The sequence below is a fragment of the Takifugu flavidus genome, chromosome 5 (assembly GCF_003711565.1).
Source record: "Takifugu flavidus isolate HTHZ2018 chromosome 5, ASM371156v2, whole genome shotgun sequence".
In the NCBI taxonomy this organism is placed as follows: domain Eukaryota; kingdom Metazoa; phylum Chordata; class Actinopteri; order Tetraodontiformes; family Tetraodontidae; genus Takifugu; species Takifugu flavidus.
The window spans coordinates 5,425,631-5,444,489 of record NC_079524.1 but is presented as its reverse complement, the minus strand read 5'-3'; the positions used below and the strand labels follow the sequence as shown (position 1 = coordinate 5,444,489).

Here is an 18,859-nt window from a genome sequence, read left to right as displayed (position 1 = left end):
CTCCTGTTCTCGCTTGACTGCCTGTGGTCCCAGGTACACACAAAGTGCACAGAGCATTTTCCCAAAAGAAGCCGAGTTTATAATGGAATTTTCTCTTCGTACGTCAGGAGCTTGTTCTCGGAAAAAGTTTCTGACCTTGTCTAAAGTTCTGCCGGCCCCGGCGGTCAATCAGAAGCGGTCCTGCCTGAAAGTTTCAGACTTGTTCCAGATGCAATACGTCATACTTTGTGTCTGATATTGAACGTCGTGGCGCTGAGACCAATGGACTCCACAAGCCTGGAGAAGAAAAAGGGTAAATAAGAAAACCTCAAAATGAAAAATGGAGAACAGTGTTCTCCATCCAGAGGGACTAATGATGATTTGTTACATCTCCGGGACAGGATTCCTGCTGCCGGGTGGGACAGACGGAGAAACCCGGGGTCGGAATTGAGAACAAAAACCCAAAACTTCCATCCATCTTTTAAGATTTGATGACGAGGAATGTGTGAGGAATATTCCACGTGTTCTTCCAAAAACAAGAGACAGACGTAGAATCAGCGGGAAATATTGCGCACGCATTTTCTGGACAAAGTGACATTTCTTTTATTTAGTTTCCTCCTCTGGGACGCTCGAAATGGCGTCTTTTGTTCCCTGAAAACCGTCCGAGCAGCATCAAAACATTTGGGAAGCGCCGACAACGAAGGGCGGTTCTGTGAAGTGACGCGCTTGTTGCCTCCCCGCGCTCGCGGATCTGCTCTATTCCGCTCTCACCTGAGTTGCTGCCATTTGCTCTAAGTGGGATAAAGTGAAGCGAAAGCGCCGAGCAAGTCGATTTAAATGGAGATTCCGGAGACGCCTGAGCGATGAGTCTCTTGCAGGGCTCCGATGCGCCCTGGACCTTCTGATTGATAACGCAAATAAGTTGCAGAGTGGAGATGCGGCGCGGCGTCGTGTGCTGTGTCGTTAGCAGACATCCTTTCACGGCCCTGCAGAAAACACAGCGCCGACCTTGTCGTGTTCTTGGTGGAAACACCATACTTGTTAGGACCGACGACAGCAGCCAGCGTCACGCCTGGGGACGCTTTAAAAAAATGTTGTACCGCGGGTGCACCATCCATCAATGACAGTTTTTGGGAAGGCGAGGTCAAACAGCTGTGAAGGATGAGGTCCAGATGTGAGGGAAGTCGTCCTGATGCCTGGACGGGTGGAGAAGGTGAGCAGCTCCTCCTCCTCCTCTTCACCGCTCCCACGTGGGGGCTGCGGCCCTTTAAGACATCACTTTCTTGGTTCCTGCTGCAGCTTTCTGCTCGCCGGAGCTTCACCTTGTTACTCCCTCTGGTCGAGCTGAAGCGGCGAAGCCACGCGGCGAAGCCACGCGGCGCGCTAGCGTCCTTTGATCTGCAGCGGCTGTCTAACCCTTTATCAGACAATGGCGTGACAAGAGCGGAAACGCTCTGAGGTAATCTTTGTTATTCTGCTAGAAGTAGCGTCGCCTGCGGAGAGAGGATTCCCAGCCTTGTTTAATCAGCTGTATTAATCGTGCATTATTTATTACAATTACACGAGCAGAAGCTCCAGCACCTCGGAGGCAGCGGCATCAAAACCGCGTCTTGTCTGGGACCAGGTGTCAGTCCAGAGGCGAGGAGGGAGACGCCGCAGTGGGAGGAGCCTCAGGACAGGCCGCAGCGCTCAGGTGTGTCCTGGTTCTTGAAGGGTTCCAGTTTGAACGTTTAAGTGTATCGTTTCCCCTGATACAGACGGACGAGAGTGGGAATTAACAGGGTGGAAATGTCGAGGAGCTCAGAGTGGAGCCGGCTTTTACAGGTATTTCTGCAGGCCATCCATCATTGTGTCAGGGCAGCACTGAGGTGTGCACGGGTGAGCCTGATTAAAGCCCCGGATGCCTCCTGACCTGCTCCGAAGGAGACGGGTGAGGAGGGAGGACTCGCTCCCCGGCTCCATCAGTCTTCCCCTTCTGCTTTATTCATGCGCTATCTGGTTCACTGGGTTCTGCTCCGTGTTCCCTCTCCATTACCTGAATTCGACAGGAGGTGCCAGTGGATTCTGCATGTTCCGCACATCCCTCCAGCTGCTCCTCTGGGTGTGAGGGATTGTACTTGAAAACATTATGACCGGCCATCCTTTTCCTGCCTTTGCCAAGCCCGACAGTGGAGATAGAGATAGAACTAGATAGCAGCTGTGACTGTTTGTCCAAACAGGGAATCTTATCCTGCAGACAGCGTTGGGTCTGATTATCCTCAGTAAAATAAATCACTTAACCTCTGCGAGCTTATCTCGGTTTTACACAATTATCTCCTCATACTGGCACCGGGGATGTGTCAGGCAATACATCGCCTTTATTTTAAACTTAAAGTTGATGCATTAGAAGACAAATTGGGAACATGAGTGAGTTTAACCAAGGGGTCAGTCGGCGCATCTCTCAAACTGCAGCTGTGGGGAGGAATATTTGGGGATCACAACAACTGGTCAGAGGTGTTGACTTGGTCCCTAAAGTCCCCGGATCTCCAGCCGCACCTCAGTACCGAGGAGCTAAACCTCTTGGACATTTTTAGGGGGTCAGAACTTCAGTCAGGGCTGTGTTGGTGCAAAAGGAAGCTAACAGCTTATTTGATGCTAGTTTAAAGCATCTATATTTTTCTTTAGTTGATTCCCTGTTTAACTTTCGAGGGTTTGTTTCCTCTCAGGTCTTGATTAAATTACCTTCTTTGGTCCGGCCGCGTGATTTCACCCTTTTCACCGTGAATTTTGAGGTTTTGGGATGTTTTTTTGTTTTTTTTCAGGCTGAGATTATTTCCTGGATTTGATGTTGAGGCAGGTGTCAGATCGGATCAACATAACTGGTCCCTGAAGGTTACGGATCCTCTAGGTGGCACATTGCTGACACAGTGCAAAAGGCACGCCGGGAGGGGGCAACACACTCTTTCCACGGGGAGGCACAGGCCATTATCCTTCGTATGACCTTGTCACGGAGGCCAACTTTACATTAGCCAAAGGTCAGCAACTGTCTGGAACCTCTAACGAGCAGCTGGCACCATCAGGACCAGGAAAACCCAATGTTCCAGCATAGACGGCTTTCCTGCAAATGCCGTTTCCCTTTTCTAAATTCAGCCTGCAAACAGAGATAGATCATATTTCAAAAGGCGTTCTCGTCGCCGACGGGTCAATATTGGAGCCCGCAAAAAGCGAACTTACATCACGTTTTACTTCCTTTGATGCTCTCGCAAGTTCGGACAATCGAATTAGTTCCGCGCTGGTTGCCGCAGCGAATAAGGTTCCTGAATCTTGTTGGACGCTTTTCAATTTGTAAAATGAGAGGAGAACTTGTGGGATTAATGCAGTTTACCTGCCTGCTCACATCAGGCGCCCGAAGAAGGAGGATTAATGCTCACGCTGATTAAGGTTTTTCTTTCTTGTTTTAATACAACTAATGAGCTGCTTCCTCCCAGGGGCCCAGGTGAACTCCCGATGTGTTTGGAATTCTAAATTATTCACTGTTAATCTACTTTGCGAGGTGGATCTATTTTGGTCTAAATTACACGGCTGATGTAGCCAATTTAGCTCCGTCGGATGTGCCAAATGTCCTCGATTCTTGTTCAGTCTTTCATTCAGAGGTGCCTTAATGTGGTTTTAAAAATGGAAAAGTCGATGAATTTCAGCGACGCCATCAATCAATGAACGTCAGGATGGATTTTTAAGAATTTATCACCGCTGTAACCGGGCAGCCGTTCTCTTTTTTTCCCTCCTCCCACAAATGCATTATCTCTGCAGGGGGATCCAAAAAATGTCACCATTGAGATTCTCCTCCGCCTCTTTCAGGGGGAGCTAAATCACATTAACAAATGTTTAATGTGAATTTTGTTCGAGGGGACTTGGGCACTTCCTTTAAGCAGATCAGGACTCTTTTTGGCAGGAGCCAAGGACGCGAAGTCTAATCGTCTAATGACGGTCAGGCCCGGCCCGGCTCGCCCATTACTGCGAGCAGCTCCGGCAGATCCTGTTAGTTTCAATTTGCTTACTGCTGCTGAGCCAGCAGACTGAACCCGGCGATAAGGCAGCCGAATCAGACCTAATCCCTCTATCTCCCCCCCATCTCTGCCTCCCTCTCCCTCAAATGAACCACTACCAGTTGATCTGCCGCCACCACCGGCGGGGAAAAGGCCGTCGGACGCTCCTCCGGGTGCCATGTGATTTACATTTTGTTGTTTTCCACAATCACAGACTCTCTTTTCCTTTGTGAAATACATGTCCCCCCCCAACACACTCACACACACACGTTCTCTTCCTTCCTCTGGCAGCACAGAGAGATGTGAAAGAGCAGCATCAAACCTTCAGCGGGTCTGTTTGACAGTGCAGAGCTGGCTGCAGAATCCAGAGCCCCCTCCTATTGTCTGCCTACGCCCTGCACATTCTTTTGAAGAGACACACAAAAATGTAACTACTATTGTGATTTACTGCCAGTGGTTTATCCATTTTGGCATTTTGTTCAATAATCACACGCCGGCTGCACACGTCGGGGTGCATTTACACATCATTTGAAGTAACTGGATGCTTCAAAACGGCGAATATATTTATGGATTTCGGTGCAGAAGCCGATAAAAACATATTGCGATACATCTTGAATAAAAACAAGTCAGGCGGAACGCTCTTCTGAGGGCAGAGCTCCTGTTTTTCCTCCCGTTCATTGTTCCTGCTTTGACTGCTGTCAGAGCCGCTTCAGGTGCGCCTGCATTTGAATTCCTGCTCGGGAGGCGCAGCACCTCCGACTGAACCGAGGCTCTGCAGGAAGCTCCAGCAAAGGAGACAAACGACCCAGAAACAGACCAGCGTGCACGCGCCCGCGCACGCACGCGGATATCACTGACAACAGGCTGATGAGATCACACAGGCATCATTTCCAAGCGTGTCATTTGCGTTGGTGCCGGAGTTATAAGACAAGGATCGTTCAGAGGGAGCGACATCACAGGCTGGATTCATCCCTGATCATCGGGAATTCACCGTTTCAAGTGGAGACGCCGACTCGCTAAAGCGGCTCGTGGATGATTTATTATACATCAAAATAGGGAGAAAGTAAAGCATCTGTGTGATGGTTGCTACTGGCTACCGTCACTGTTGTCTTTTAAAGATGTTTTTTTGGGAGGCAGTTTTCCAGACAGCTTTTATGGCTCACATTTCTGAGCTCAATAAAAACAACAAGTGTCACCATCAGGGAAAACATGAAAACACTGGAGAAGGGGGGGCGGGTGTGTGCATATTTTACTGCTTTGTTTGTTAAAATGGGTAAATTTGAGTTTTAAAGCAAGATAGAACATAAAGAACATCAATAATTGAGGGTTTTTCTTGGCAGATGATGGTTGTCGGTGCAGTTTGGAGCTGCTGCTGCCCTCTTCCAGACTGGATCTCCTCCTGGGAGAGAGCAGCAGGTCCGTTCAGTCCAGGACTTGGGAGTTCTCTCGCTAATTAATGTGGCGCTGATGACCACAGCGAAGTGTTCCGAGGGCATTAACACACTTTTGGTTTCTTTTCATTGAAAATGTTGCTTTTTCCCTGTGCGACCTCCAGCTCCGCTCCGTCTCTGAACCAGCGTGGCTTCACCCGCGCACGCACTCTTTGATCGCACCTCACCCCTGACACGTTCCTCCGCCCGTCTCTCTCACACACTTCACCTCTCTTTCACCCCTTTCATTGTTCTGGACTGTTGACCCCGAGCAACGAAATTCAAGAAATTACAAATATGAATTCCATCTGCAGCAGCTCCCAAACGTTGGTGAAGGTAAATGGAGCACGTGGTGTGCACTGACTCGCACCTCCTCTGTTGGAAATGACTTAATTTAGGATGGAGCGAGAGGAATCACGGATCAAAAGCCACCATTCGCCTCTGCCTTTTGAATGTGGAGTGAAAGAGACGGCAGGTCTGAGCCGCTGCCTCCAGAGATGCATCATCATCAACAACAACAACAACAAAAACTGCACAACTTCAATCAGATATGACGAGAATATGAGCTACAGATGGAGAACAGGTTTCAGCTCAGGGTTGGTGTTTGCGTGTCTTCGCAGGGCTTCACTGCTGACACCTAATGGCTGCTGAACAACACTCCACAGAGTCAAAGGAGCTCAAACAAAAGCCAACACCAGGACAGAGAATAAAGGCCGCATTTGCATTAGTTTCCCATCAAAACGACCAGTATTTCTCATAATGCTGGTTTCACTCACCCATGATTAATCTAATAGGTCTCGCCTGTGCGCCACTTTAAAATATTCATAGATACACAATGAAACTGTGACATTTCCTGCCTTAAAATACAGTCTAAACATGCATTATTATATGAGTCTGAGCCTCAAAACTGTGTTTCATGTCCAAGCCAGGGCCCAGGAGTGGATTATTCACACTGCCTGCTTCTATAAGTGAAGGTTAATTATTCAAGAATTCCCTCTCCACACAACAAACGAGGCGCAGCAGCAGCAGAGGATTATACAGCTTCATCTATGCTCCCTCGGAGAGAGTCAGAAGTTTAAAACTATTTGACTATGATTGAAATGCACAACTTGTCTGAATCTGGTGCCTTCTAGCATCACAGGAGAGACACGCTGTGCAGACCATATGATCCTAATTACCACTAGTGTTTATATAAATTAAACATGCATTTTGAGTTTAAAATTGGCTGTATGAGGCTGGATTAATTCAATTAAAAAAACATTTAGATGCTCAACAATGAATATGAGGAACATGGAGTCAACAACACCATGAATTACAATTATTTTTCTGTCTAAAATGATATTTACATCAATCTGGATTCATTTAAGTCAACATCAATCTACTTGGACAGTTCATTCATCACAGGACTGACTCGACCGATAATTCTAATTCTAAAATCAAACAGATGAGTGAATCTCCTACCAGACTGATCAGTGTTTGCACCACTTTCAAAGTGGGGGCTAAAACCCTTCATTCATCAGTAACACGTTCACAGCAGCAATCCCACAAACGCAGCATAACACTGAGAATATGCACGGAATCTCCATGGAATATCAGCTTGATCAGTTTTTCCCTGCATAGATTTCTGCTTCTCCCCACCCTGTGCAGACAGCAGCTGTGGCTGGGGTCAAGTGGTAGAACAATCAGCAGTCAGGTCTGTGGGTTTGATTGCGTGCCTCAAAATGCTGTGTATGTGTCTGATGAGCTTTAGCCAGCAATTATGTGACAGCGGCTGTATGGTAATTTTACCCTGAAACACAAAGGAGCTGTGTAAAAAGACAATACAGATGTGGTTTAAACACATAATAATTCTACCTTGACATCACGTCAAAGTTATTTTTTTTACTAGGATAATACAATAAGGAAGGATAATGATGAAATTTCCTCCTACTGTGCAGTGTATAATTATAGACACCCCCGCACCCCCCCTCCCGCCACACAACCGCGCTCTCGCAAAACAAGCCCCGCCCACTGCCTTTGCGGCAATATTGCATCATTGTAGCTACATCCGGGTACGTCATCACTCCTCACCCGGCACCTCTTGACCGTGTGCCGAATAAATCACCCACTTTAACAAAGTTCTTTTCTGAATTAAGCCTGGGTTTGCTATGGCCGAGCAGCTTGTCGTAGAGAAGATGAGTCAACTGCAAGTGGACCCGGGGAAAACGGTAATGTTTGAGTTTGTTGTATGTGTCCGCCTGTTTTAAGCCGGTTTGTGCAGCTAGCAGCTAGTTAGCTAGCAGAATTCTAGTCAGATTCTTGCTGTCATTTAGCCACGAATGCGGTACTAATGTTGCTGATACTTTGATTTAAGAAAAGCAATAAACACGGTTGCTTGGCAATATGTTTAGAGTCTTTTAATTTTTTTTATCCTTATCTGTCCTTTATTTTGGCTTCGCTGTAGACTTATTTGGTCGACAAATGTAGGTTTAACACATATTACACCTGTGTAAACAAAACTCAATCCAACATTGAAAATTGTATTATATTTCACAATTCTTTGACAGCATAACACATAGGTGCCACAAATAGAAAAGTCTTTTCTGACCAAGCAGGTTTACTTTTATATTAGGGCTCACTATTATAACGAGGCTGTATACTAAATAAATGTTTTAAGCTGGAGGGTATGAGTGACTTTATTTTTCCTAAAAACAGTCATTTTAACTGACCTATTTTTATTCCTAGACGTTTCATCATGTAAAGTTCATTGACCTTATGTCCTAATTTATTTTTCCAGGCTGGAACTGAAAACACCAAAGATGGAGGGAAGAAGAAAGCTAAAGGTGCTGCTGGTGACGCTGGAGGTAAAAGTGAGGTGAGTTGGTCAAATTGTGCTTGTCTGAATGCTTTAATATATTATAACCATGAACTTAAGCTATCAAGTGTGTCACAGAGAGGCCGCGCCATTTTATAATTTCTTCTATTCATTTTTTTTTAAATATCCCAGTAAGACAAGCTTTTCTGGGAAGAAAATAACTTAATCCTTCTCCAAATTTGCTTTTTGTTTTGGAACCTAGCTGTCCCCACCGCCCCAGTACATCGACGAGCGCCTCGGTTTGTACTCAAAGCTGAAAGCTGAGCACGAAGCCCTGATGGCTGAGAGAGCTGCGAACAATAGCCAAGCCATCAAGGTGACCCTGCCTGATGGGAAGGTTGTAGACGGCGAGTCCTGGAAGACCACGCCGTACCAGGTGGCCTGTGGGATCAGGTCAGTTGGTTACTGCAATGCCCCAGTATGTTAATACAAGACAGTTTCATCTGCTGTGCACCAGCTTATCAAATAAATCCTGCCACACATCTGTGTAATTAACACTTAGTTAAGCAGCTCGGCATATTGCTGCTACTAACAGTTATTTCCATCTTATTTCAAATGCGGCGTGTTTCCTAAAGCCAAGGCCTCGCTGACAACACGGTGATCGCAAAGGTCAACAACGAGGTTTGGGACCTGGACAGACCTTTGGAGGCAGACTGCAGCCTCCAACTTCTCAAATTTGATGATGAGGAGGCTCAGGCTGTGAGTTTTTTCAAAATGAGCTCTTTGACGCTTGAAGTACATGTTTTCCTTGGTGATTCTCTGTCGCAGATAAATTGGTGTCACCCCTGACATTTAAAGGGCAGCAGCCTTGAGTTCTGCCACACTGTCCTGACCTGTTGTTTAACGCTGATCCACGGACCCACTTTTCTTGTCATATTTGTTGTATTCAGGTTTACTGGCACTCCAGTGCCCACATCTTAGGTGAGGCCATGGAGAGGGTGTATGGAGGCTGCCTCTGCTACGGCCCCCCCATCGAGAGTGGATTTTACTACGACATGTTCCTGGAAAATGAGTAAGTCTCCGCACCTATTAACTTAATTAAAAAAATAGATAATAGATTGCACGTAAAATTGAGTTGAACCTTGAAAACTGCAGTCATACCCCATAACTGGGGTTTAATTTATGGCAGTTTTGTGTTAAATACCGTTTAGAGCGTTTCTTCTTCACAAACAACTTTTTCATTTGACCTTTATGCATCTGTCTCCTCAGGCAGCAGGAGACTGTGACAAGTGCTAATTAATTCTACAACCTCCTTAACCGAATCATTCTATGCTAATGTGCTCTTGGCCAGTGTTCTCCACAAGGGCATTTCGACAGCGTTAACCCTGAAACCCACTAACACCGACAGTGTGTGCACGTCGAAGGCTATCTGACATGTCCTGTGGTTTAGGGTGACATGTTTTACCATTCTGGTGTTCTGACAGGGGCGTGTCGAGCAACGACTTCCCATGTCTGGAGAACCTGTGCAAGAAGATAATCAAGGAAAAGCAGCCATTTGAGAGGCTGGAGATCAAGAAGGAAACTCTGTTGGAGATGTTTAAGGTACCCACAGGCACAAACTGTAGTGAGGGAACATTGCTGAGCTCTTTATATACCCTCCTCCTCCCTGCAGTACAACAAGTTTAAGTGCCGCATTCTGAACGAGAAGGTCTCCACCCCGACTACCACCGTCTACAGGTGAGCGCTGGAGCTGTGGCGATGAACGGTTTTATTCTTTTAGGCATTAAACCGTCCATCCTCTGTTCCAGATGTGGACCTTTAATCGACTTGTGTCGGGGGCCTCACGTGAGACACACTGGAAAAATCAAGGCCCTCAAGATCCACAAGGTGAGGATCCCTGTTTCCAGCGATTCTAAATCGGTCGTGTTGATTTCTGCAGCATTAATCTTGGCTGTGTCCCAAATCCTGTAGCTGTTATTCCTGCAGCTCCCTCGTGTTCTGCTCTCGGGGGATTTCACAGCCCCACAAGAAAGATGAGCTAACGCGCTTCTCTCCTAGAATTCATCTACATACTGGGAGGGAAAAGCAGACATGGAAACTCTCCAGAGGATCTACGGCATCTCCTTCCCTGACCCGAAAATGCTGAAGGAGTGGGAGAAATTTCAGGAGGAGGCCAAGAACAGAGACCACCGCAAACTAGGACGGGTAGGAAGTGAAAGGAAATAACGAGGATTTGTTAATTGTTTGGTTTCAGAGTGGTGTTCGTGATACTTTAGCGGAGGACATCGCTTTTAAATAACAGTATTTTATGGGGATATAGTTATATATTCTCTATGTCTTTACAGGCGTAGAACACCGTGTTGAACAACTCTTAGTGGTGTCTAATGTTGTGATGTGTGGCTCACATAGGGAACCTTTGGGTTGGGAACAAATAGGGGTTGGTTTGATCAGGACACCTGAAGCCAGGGTGTGTTTCTGTCTGTCACAACAGTTTAATGAACAGTAACCTTTCCAGCACGGCGCTGGTCAAACCAGCTGCTGTCTGAGAAAAGGTGACAGCATCTTTCCAAACCCGTCTGTCCTGAGCCCTTCATTAAAACCTTGCATCACGCTAACAAAATATTGTCTTTGTTCCTCTGACAGGAGCAGGAACTGTTTTTCTTCCACGATCTTAGTCCTGGAAGCTGCTTCTTCCTGCCAAAGGGAGCCTTCATCTACAACACCCTGATTGAATTCATACGAGTGAGTGTGCAGTAACGCTGTGAACAAGAGGGGCGCTGTCATCACGCTTTGGTTGTCTGAGTGAGTGTGATGTCTCCGGCAGAGCGAGTACAGACGCAGGGGTTTCCAGGAGGTGGTGACCCCCAACATCTACAACAGCAAGCTGTGGCAAACGTCTGGCCACTGGCAGCACTACAGCGAGAACATGTTTTCATTTGAGTCGGAGAAGGAGACCTTCGCCCTCAAACCTATGAACTGCCCCGGACACTGGTGAGACTTCTGGACTGAGGCCCAGTGAGCACCAGCAGCAAAGTCCAGCACGCCCACATATGTTCCAGACCGTTTCCAGTCTGGAAAAGCTGAGCCTAAAGCTTCATTTTTGGTGAAACGGATGTTTTAGAAGGCCTTAATCAAAGCTCATTTATCATTTAGGGCAGTATTGAAACAGTGGGATGAAACAGTGTGATGAGTCGGGACGGATGGTTAATCTGGCCGTCTCTTAAACTCTGTTTGACTACAGTCTGATGTTTGACCACCGTCCTCGCTCCTGGAGGGAGCTGCCGCTCCGCATGGCAGATTTTGGCGTGCTGCACAGGAATGAGCTGTCAGGAGCTCTGACAGGTCTCACCCGCGTCCGCCGCTTCCAGCAGGATGATGCTCACATCTTCTGCTCCATGGATCAGGTCAGAACAGGCTGCTGCTGCTTATTTACAGTCACAACAATGTAGATAGCGTTTACTTTGTTATTGGGTATTTTGGCTTCATTCCTCATCCTTCCTGTTGTGTCTCAGATTGAAGAGGAGATCAAGGGTTGCCTGGACTTCCTGCGCACTGTGTACAATGTTTTTGGCTTCACCTTCAAACTCAACCTGTCCACCAGACCAGAGAAGTTCCTGGGGGACCCTGAGGTCTGGGACCAAGCAGAGAAGGTGATGTTTCCCTCATTTGGTGGTCTCAGGATTTCATGTTGGTTTTAAAGCCTTGTTAGGAAATGGAAGCTTCCTGAGTGCTCCCAGGCTGCAGCAGTGGTAAATCTGTCCTCTGGACTGACGGCATCAATCTCTGCCATAAATATAACGGATCAATAGTTTTCTCTCTCTCCTGTTGAATGCTTTAGTGCCACACAGCCTTATCTTGCAGCAGTCGATGCTTCTTCAGGCTCTGCTGCCCGAGTTATCGGCCCGCTCAGTAATTGTAATAATTCTATCACCTGGAGTGTGTTATTCGTTTTGTGCGTGACTCCGGGTGGCGTCTTATCATCCTCCGCAGGCTCCACTGTATCGAGTGCGTACAGCCTCTTTTTAAGAAAGGATTTGATAAACGGCTACGGCGCTACACAGCGTGTGTGTAATCATCCTAATAACTGGGTTTTAGCCCCTTTTCATTTCCTGCACTCAAAGCTTGTGTTTATATTTGCTCGTGTGTCGATTTGTTCTGTCCAGTCTATCATTTGTCTGTCGACTATTAACGGCTCTCGGGTCAGCAGGGGTCCTGTCTCAGTGCGATGGGATGGTAGAGGGGGGGCGGGGGTCTGTGGGGGTCAGTCTGGTTGCAGCCCGGAACAGAACTGTGATTACCTGAGCGTTGCTTGGCCGTGTGTTTGGGGTCAGGAGGAGGCTTTAGGCCGTGAACGTGCTCTTCACCCTGAATTTGTGCTTGTTTTCACAGCAACTGGAGAACAGCTTGAATGAATTTGGGGAGAAGTGGGTCCTCAACCCGGGCGATGGAGCATTTTATGGACCGAAGGTGAGTCATGTGACACAGCCGTGGCGCTGTTGGACCCCCAGGCCTCAGGCGGCTCATCGCTCTTCCCTTGCGTGCAGATCGACATTCAGATCAAGGATGCCATTGGCCGGTACCATCAGTGCGCCACCATCCAGCTGGATTTCCAGCTGCCGATCCGCTTCAATCTCACCTTTGTCGGGTCAGCATTCTGTTGCCTTTTTATTGTATTATTTTTTAAAAAAAGGACCCCAAAAAACTGCTCTAAATAGTCCTATTTCCCATTCTCCTCCTGCGTGTATTTGGCAGGCATGATGGCGATGACAAGAACAGACCGGTGATCATCCACAGAGCCATCCTGGGCTCCGTGGAGCGGATGATCGCTATTCTGACGGAGAACTTCGCTGGGAAATGGTGGGTGGTCGCTGCGCTCGTCAGAAGGAAGCCGCCCTGCTTCTTTTATAACGCAGGTGTTTCCTTCCAGGCCACTCTGGCTCTCCCCGTCTCAAGTCATGATCGTACCTGTGGGACCCACCTGTGAGGAGTACGCCCAGAAGGTAACAATCCAGGCGGATCCTCCAAAGTGGATCCTTTATTATGGCTTCATCCAGGCCTCATCAGAAAGACTCGTGTCTCACGTGCCCGTTTCTCCCCCTGACGACGGCAGGTCAGGCAGGACTTCCACAGCAGCGGCTTCATGACTGACGTGGACCTGGACCCCGGCTGCACCCTGAACAAGAAGATCAGGAACGCACAGTTGGCGCAGTACAACTTCATCCTGGGTCGGTGCTAACACGCTCTCCTCCTTATCGCCGCCTTTTCTCTTCCTGTCCGTCAGGAATATTGATTTCCTCTCTGCTCTTTGCCCGACGCAGTGGTGGGAGAGAAGGAGAAGACGAGCAACACGGTCAACGTGCGCACCCGGGACAACAAGGTGCACGGAGAGCGCACCGTGGAGGAGTGCATCCAGCGTCTGAAGCAACTCAAGAGCAGCAGGAGCAGGAACGCCGAAGAGGAGTTCTGAAGGTCCTCCAGCCTGAGGGACAGGACCACGGCTGCCTGGTCTCTGTCCTCCAGCCTGAGGGACAGGACCACGGCTGCCTGGTCTCTGTCCTCCAGCCTGAGGGACAGGACCACGGCTGCCTGGTCTCTGTCCTCCTGCCTGAGGGACAGGACCACGGCTGCCTGGTCTCTGTCCTCCTGCCTGAGGGACAGGACCACGGCTGCCTGGTCTCTGTCCTCCAGCCTGAGGGACAGGACCACGGCTGCCTGGTCTCTGTCCTCCTGCCTGAGGGACAGGACCACGGCTGCCTGGTCTCTGTCCTCCTGCCTGAGGGACAGGACCACGGCTGCCTCGTCTCTGCTTTGTCTGGTGTCAATTTGATCGAGTCTTTGAAAAAAAAAAAGAAATGGTTTCTGTCCTCATCTGTCCTCATCTGTCCTCATCTGTAGCAGGATTATTTCTGTCTGGGGTTTATTCATGACTTGTGATTTTGATAATTAAAATCTCTTCTTCATCCGTGTGCTGTCATTTTACCCAGAAACGCTGATAAATTGTCACATTTTCTGTGTGAAACGGGACATTTTCGGCAACTTTCCACAGTTTACACCCTCAAACCGACACGGGACGTGACCCTGCGGCCCTTGTGGGTGTTTTCTTTAAATCTGCAGCGCTGTGTGCGGAATAGAACCACCGAGGACACGTTTGCGGGGACAAAGTCCCAACCCGAGGACAGGCCAAACACTGGAAATGCACGTTATTCTGGCACACGTGAAGTCTCCAGCACCAAATAAAACCCGTTTCCTGCGTCTTGCGTTCTCACGGAGGTGCACGTACGGACCCGCGTATATCGGATCTGACCACAAGGTGGAACAGCTGGACCAGAATCTTGCTGCTCTTGGGGAGGGGGGGGGGGCGCTGCCAATGGAGTGTGGGAGAGAAAAACATTTTGATAAAAGGTTAATGAAAAAGTCAATGGAGTAAGAGAGTGTCAACAGACGGAGCGAGGCGGGCGGGGGTCTCCGGGGACCGAGGCCCGCTCCCCCGGTAATCCTCGCTCGGTCTCGGCCTGTTGGATCTTTTGGCTGGATGCTTCGCTGGCGACCCGACCGCGAAGGGTCACGATGCTTGACTGAGCTGAGCAAACTTCTCTTTACTCACGCATTCTTCTCTCCTATCTTCCCAAAGGGGCCCCGCCGCATCTGTTCTGCATGCGTCATTAAGAAAAATGGCAGAAACGGCTGCTTCCTCGTGTCCTTCTCCAATATCGGGCAGGAACGGGGATTTGACCTGGCACACGCACTGTTCTGAGCAGCACCCTCGCAGGATGGCTCCCCATTCCGTCTGCCTGCATGCATGTTTTCGCAGGCCTTGTTTTGGGATGTATTTTCCTTCATAACCATGACAACTGACATCAGGTGGCGAATATTCCGCCCGTGTGATGAATGCAGAAAGCTTTTCCTTCTTACTTTTTTCCAGCAGTTGAAGCCAAAAAGCCTCCCCTGTGACACACGCGCGCACACGCACGCACGTGTGATTCTACCTATGCTCTCAGCGCCTTCCATGTTGGTTCTGGAGCAGAGAAACTTCAGTTTCCAGTTTTTTCTTTCTCTTAGCCCCAGTTATCACCCCCCCGCCACACGCGCGTGCACGCAGCCTCTTCCTGCCCCATTACCCTTAAATGCAACAGAACCCCAAATTATGGTCAGCTTCCTGTGATTTTAGTTTTGCTTGGGAAAACAAGCTGCCATCTTTAATATCATAATGTTAGCAAATTATATGGTTCTAATTGGGAGCTTTTTGATGGCGCTCTGACATCTGGAAGGCGAATATGTGACTTTGACGGGGCTTTTCCTCTCATCTCCAAAATGTGGTGGCTGCTTTTGAACGGGCATAAATATACTAACCGCGCGGTATATAATACAAGGAAGCGCAGTCACACCCTGCTCCGAACCAGCACCGACAACTGACTGAACAACTCAGCTGTTGGAGCAACAGTCAAGCCGTTAGCATGTCGTGGCTAATTGCGCAGCTAGCTGCAGTAGGTGAGTTGCCATTCAAATAAATGTAGCTGTTTAATATTGTCATTGTATGACATAGTGTATGTAATTTAAAAGTTAGATTTAGCTTATCTGTCATTTATGGTTCTGAGGGTCAGTAAAAAATAGCTTGTCAAACAAAAGCTGGCGGCTAGCTTTCCTAAAAATGACAAAAAATGTCTTGTGGATATAATATTCTACTAATATGAACTCAGTATTACAAGGATTCTTTAACACGTTATCATCATTGAGGCCTATTTCCTGCAAATATCTTCTATTGGGACCTTTATTAAGTGTAACCGGTCTCCCTACGGTGGCTGCCGAGGGACAATTAAAACAATTTTTTTTTCATGACTGCAACATTTCAGATGTTTGTTGTAGTGGATATAATTACAAATGGGTATAGAATGCAATAGAAATATGGTTTTACATTGCTAAAATTGGAGAATAAGACAGGTTAGGTTCATATTTAAGTGTCATTTCTCAACTGTATAGTCTGGTGGAACATTCCTGCACCCGTGGAGGAGAACCGTTAAGTCAATATTTAGATTTTAAAAATCTTACCCCCCCCCCCCCCCCCCACCACACACACACACTCCCTCATGCAGATTTATGAGCAATAATCCCTGACACTTTAAATAACCTTTCCTGCAAATCAAGGTTTTAATCTCACTGCTCTCGGTGTAACACTGGCAGATGAAGTGTGTGTTGTTTCTGCTAATATGCTCCTTATAGTAAATAACTGCCCGCTGGTGATCACGTAGACGTCCAATCCACCTTCCTCTCATGCCAGTGTGTTGAAATTGGCCGCCAACACCAGTCACGCACGCTCATTATACCCAGAACTCCCATTACTGTGCTGTGCCAGCAGGGAATAACACCTTTTTCTCCATTAACCAGCGAATGTAAACAGTTACACTCTGTTTCCACTTCTCTGAAGCCACTCACAGGTTTTTAACTTTATGTCCTCAGATTAAGAGATTTTTCTTGAGAAAATCACCCCCGTGAATGCATCATTTCCCCCTGTGCCGATCATTCTGCCCTAAATTCCTCCGTTCTCACCTCGCTGCGGCTCAAACAGTCTCCTCCTTATGTGCAGACAGCCAGATGTTTAGGCTCCACAGAGCAGGCTCCAACGGTATGAGTGGTTGTTATTTATCTCAGTTCTATTTTTCCTCTTCCACTGTCCCCCTCCACCGCCCCCTCTCTCCTTGGGGTAGTTTACTTTAACCCCCGTAAAGCTGGACAGGCTTTTGCCAGTGCACTCACCCTCGGCTGGATGAAGCTGAGGCTGACAGCTGCATAAATCACCGGTGCACCGTGCTAATAGGTGGTATAAAATCAAGCGGAGACCACCCATGCTGCGAGGCCGGAGCGGGATATCTGCTGTGCACCACTGTACCCCCCCCTCCCCACTCTGTTCCAGTCCATCGGCCCCTAAGCAACACAGGAAAGAGCCATCAGGCATCTGTAGCACAGTGATCCATTTCATACTTTCATGAAGCTGCTGGGTGGGTTTCCTCGCCCAGGCTATTGTGGAACCTTCGGCCCTTTCAGGAAAAAGCCCGTAAACATTTGAAGGCTGGTAACTTTAACAGCAGCCGGTGTCACCGGGTCCAGCTTTATGTCTCTGGTGCTGCAGGGAAGAAAGGATGCTGCAGCCCGTCCCTGCACGTGTGTGGTGCGTCCACTGGAGAGGGTCCGCCATTCATCCAGAGATGTGTGAAGGTGGCTGTTTGCAGGGCCCCTTCTTTTGTAAGTATGTGTGTGTGTGTGTGTGTGTGGGGGGGGGGGGGGGCAAAGCACATGCATAGCTTCGGGGGGGGTGGGCACAAAGAGAAGAGTACTGCTCAATAACAAGACAGTACCTCTGGTGGAGGGCCTCAGTGCCATCAGCTTTGATTATATGTGAGGACTTAGACACACACACACACACACACACACACACACACACCACACACACACACACACACACACACTTTTACAGCATAAGCTTCTGTGTTTTACAGTCTGCCAATGGTGCAAACTAAACAATTTGTTTCTTCTGTTCTGCTGAAATCTGAAAAAACACAACAATCAGATGTATTTAAAGCCCCCCCCCCCCCCCCCCGCTTCCTTGTCATTCAGGACTTTTACTTTTCATTCTTTAGTTGATGTATTGGCCACAGAGGTGAATAAAGCAGATCCCGTTGTGACGTATTGTATTTAATGAAGCGACCTGTGTAATCGAACATCACCTTATGACCGCTAGGGGGCAGAAAAGAGACGAAAACATTACTCACGGTTCAAAAGGATCACAAAATGATCCCTCAAACACCTTTTAATGTTTGATCAGCCTCCTGAGATGTGTTCAGGTACAAGCAGAGATGAGACTTTATTTTTATACCATATAATTGATTGTAATAATGACCTGGGTCCCCCCCCCTTCAATAAAGTGACTGGAACCATCTCTCATGAGTTTTCAACGTTCTACACATTTACAGTTTATTCAGGAGAAGCACCCACCACCACAGCTGCACACCTCTGCCTTCCAACCTCTGGCTCTGATGCACTTAAGCTGCTACAAGGTGTCCTTTACAGCCTATAAATGGCTACAGGTCTTCTGTCATTAAACTGGAGAGTGTGGTCAAACGACTCCTGCCCGTGTCGTTGCCCCAGACGATAAAGACCGAGTGTTTATGGCAACTACCTGTAGCCCGCTCACACTTTCTGCCCAGGTGGCCTGACAGGCGGGTAAAATAAAATAAATGAGGTGGATGTTTGCAGCCACGAGGGAGGTTAAACCTGGGTCTTAAGGGAAATGGGAGGGATACCAACAAAATGAAAAATTTGGTGGAGTTTAGGGGTCATGACCTTCTGCTTGGTTCAGGAGGGGCAAAGCAGGGAAGAGGTCGAGACTCGAATGCCTTAAATATAAATACATTTAAAGACAAGTCACGGCTTGTAATGCTAGCTGGCTCGTTGCTGAATGTGACTCTCACAGACTCGGTTACGCGTCACCACAACTCACCTGCTTTTATTTCCATCATTAACGACCTTTGCGTGGGTCCAAGGTCAACAGGAGCGTCTCCGACAGCGTCCAGCCCGTCTATGATGTCACCCCACCAGAACTGTGACCTCATCCAGAAAAGTGCTCCAGCAAATTACCC

The 18,859-nt window shown here is 48.0% G+C and overlaps 1 protein-coding gene across 1 annotated transcript; it reads left to right on the top strand.

Moving 5' to 3' along the window:
* The first annotated feature begins 7,470 nt into the window (after positions 1-7,470).
* Positions 7,471-14,188, top strand: tars1 (threonyl-tRNA synthetase 1). Its single transcript, XM_057033642.1, has 19 exons — positions 7,471-7,641; positions 8,211-8,288; positions 8,491-8,681; positions 8,864-8,987; positions 9,179-9,300; positions 9,713-9,830; positions 9,901-9,965; positions 10,037-10,115; positions 10,287-10,433; positions 10,872-10,970; positions 11,053-11,219; positions 11,470-11,632; positions 11,741-11,878; positions 12,618-12,695; positions 12,773-12,873; positions 12,981-13,085; positions 13,156-13,228; positions 13,339-13,453; positions 13,547-14,188. Exons 1-19 carry the CDS (start codon positions 7,582-7,584, stop codon positions 13,693-13,695), a joined length of 2,172 nt encoding a protein of 723 aa, XP_056889622.1. The 5' UTR covers positions 7,471-7,581; the 3' UTR covers positions 13,696-14,188.
* Positions 14,189-18,859: the final 4,671 nt, after the last annotated feature.

Bases quoted from the DNA above. Each gene is read 5' to 3' on its own strand.
- tars1 (XM_057033642.1), top strand. From the start codon at position 7,582: ATGGCCGAGCAGCTTGTCGTAGAGAAGATGAGTCAACTGCAAGTGGAC. The intron at 9,831-9,900 runs GTACCCACAGGC...TCCTCCCTGCAG, and splicing joins CTCTGTTGGAGATGTTTAAG to TACAACAAGTTTAAGTGCCG. The intron at 13,454-13,546 runs GTCGGTGCTAAC...TGCCCGACGCAG, and splicing joins GCAGTACAACTTCATCCTGG to TGGTGGGAGAGAAGGAGAAG.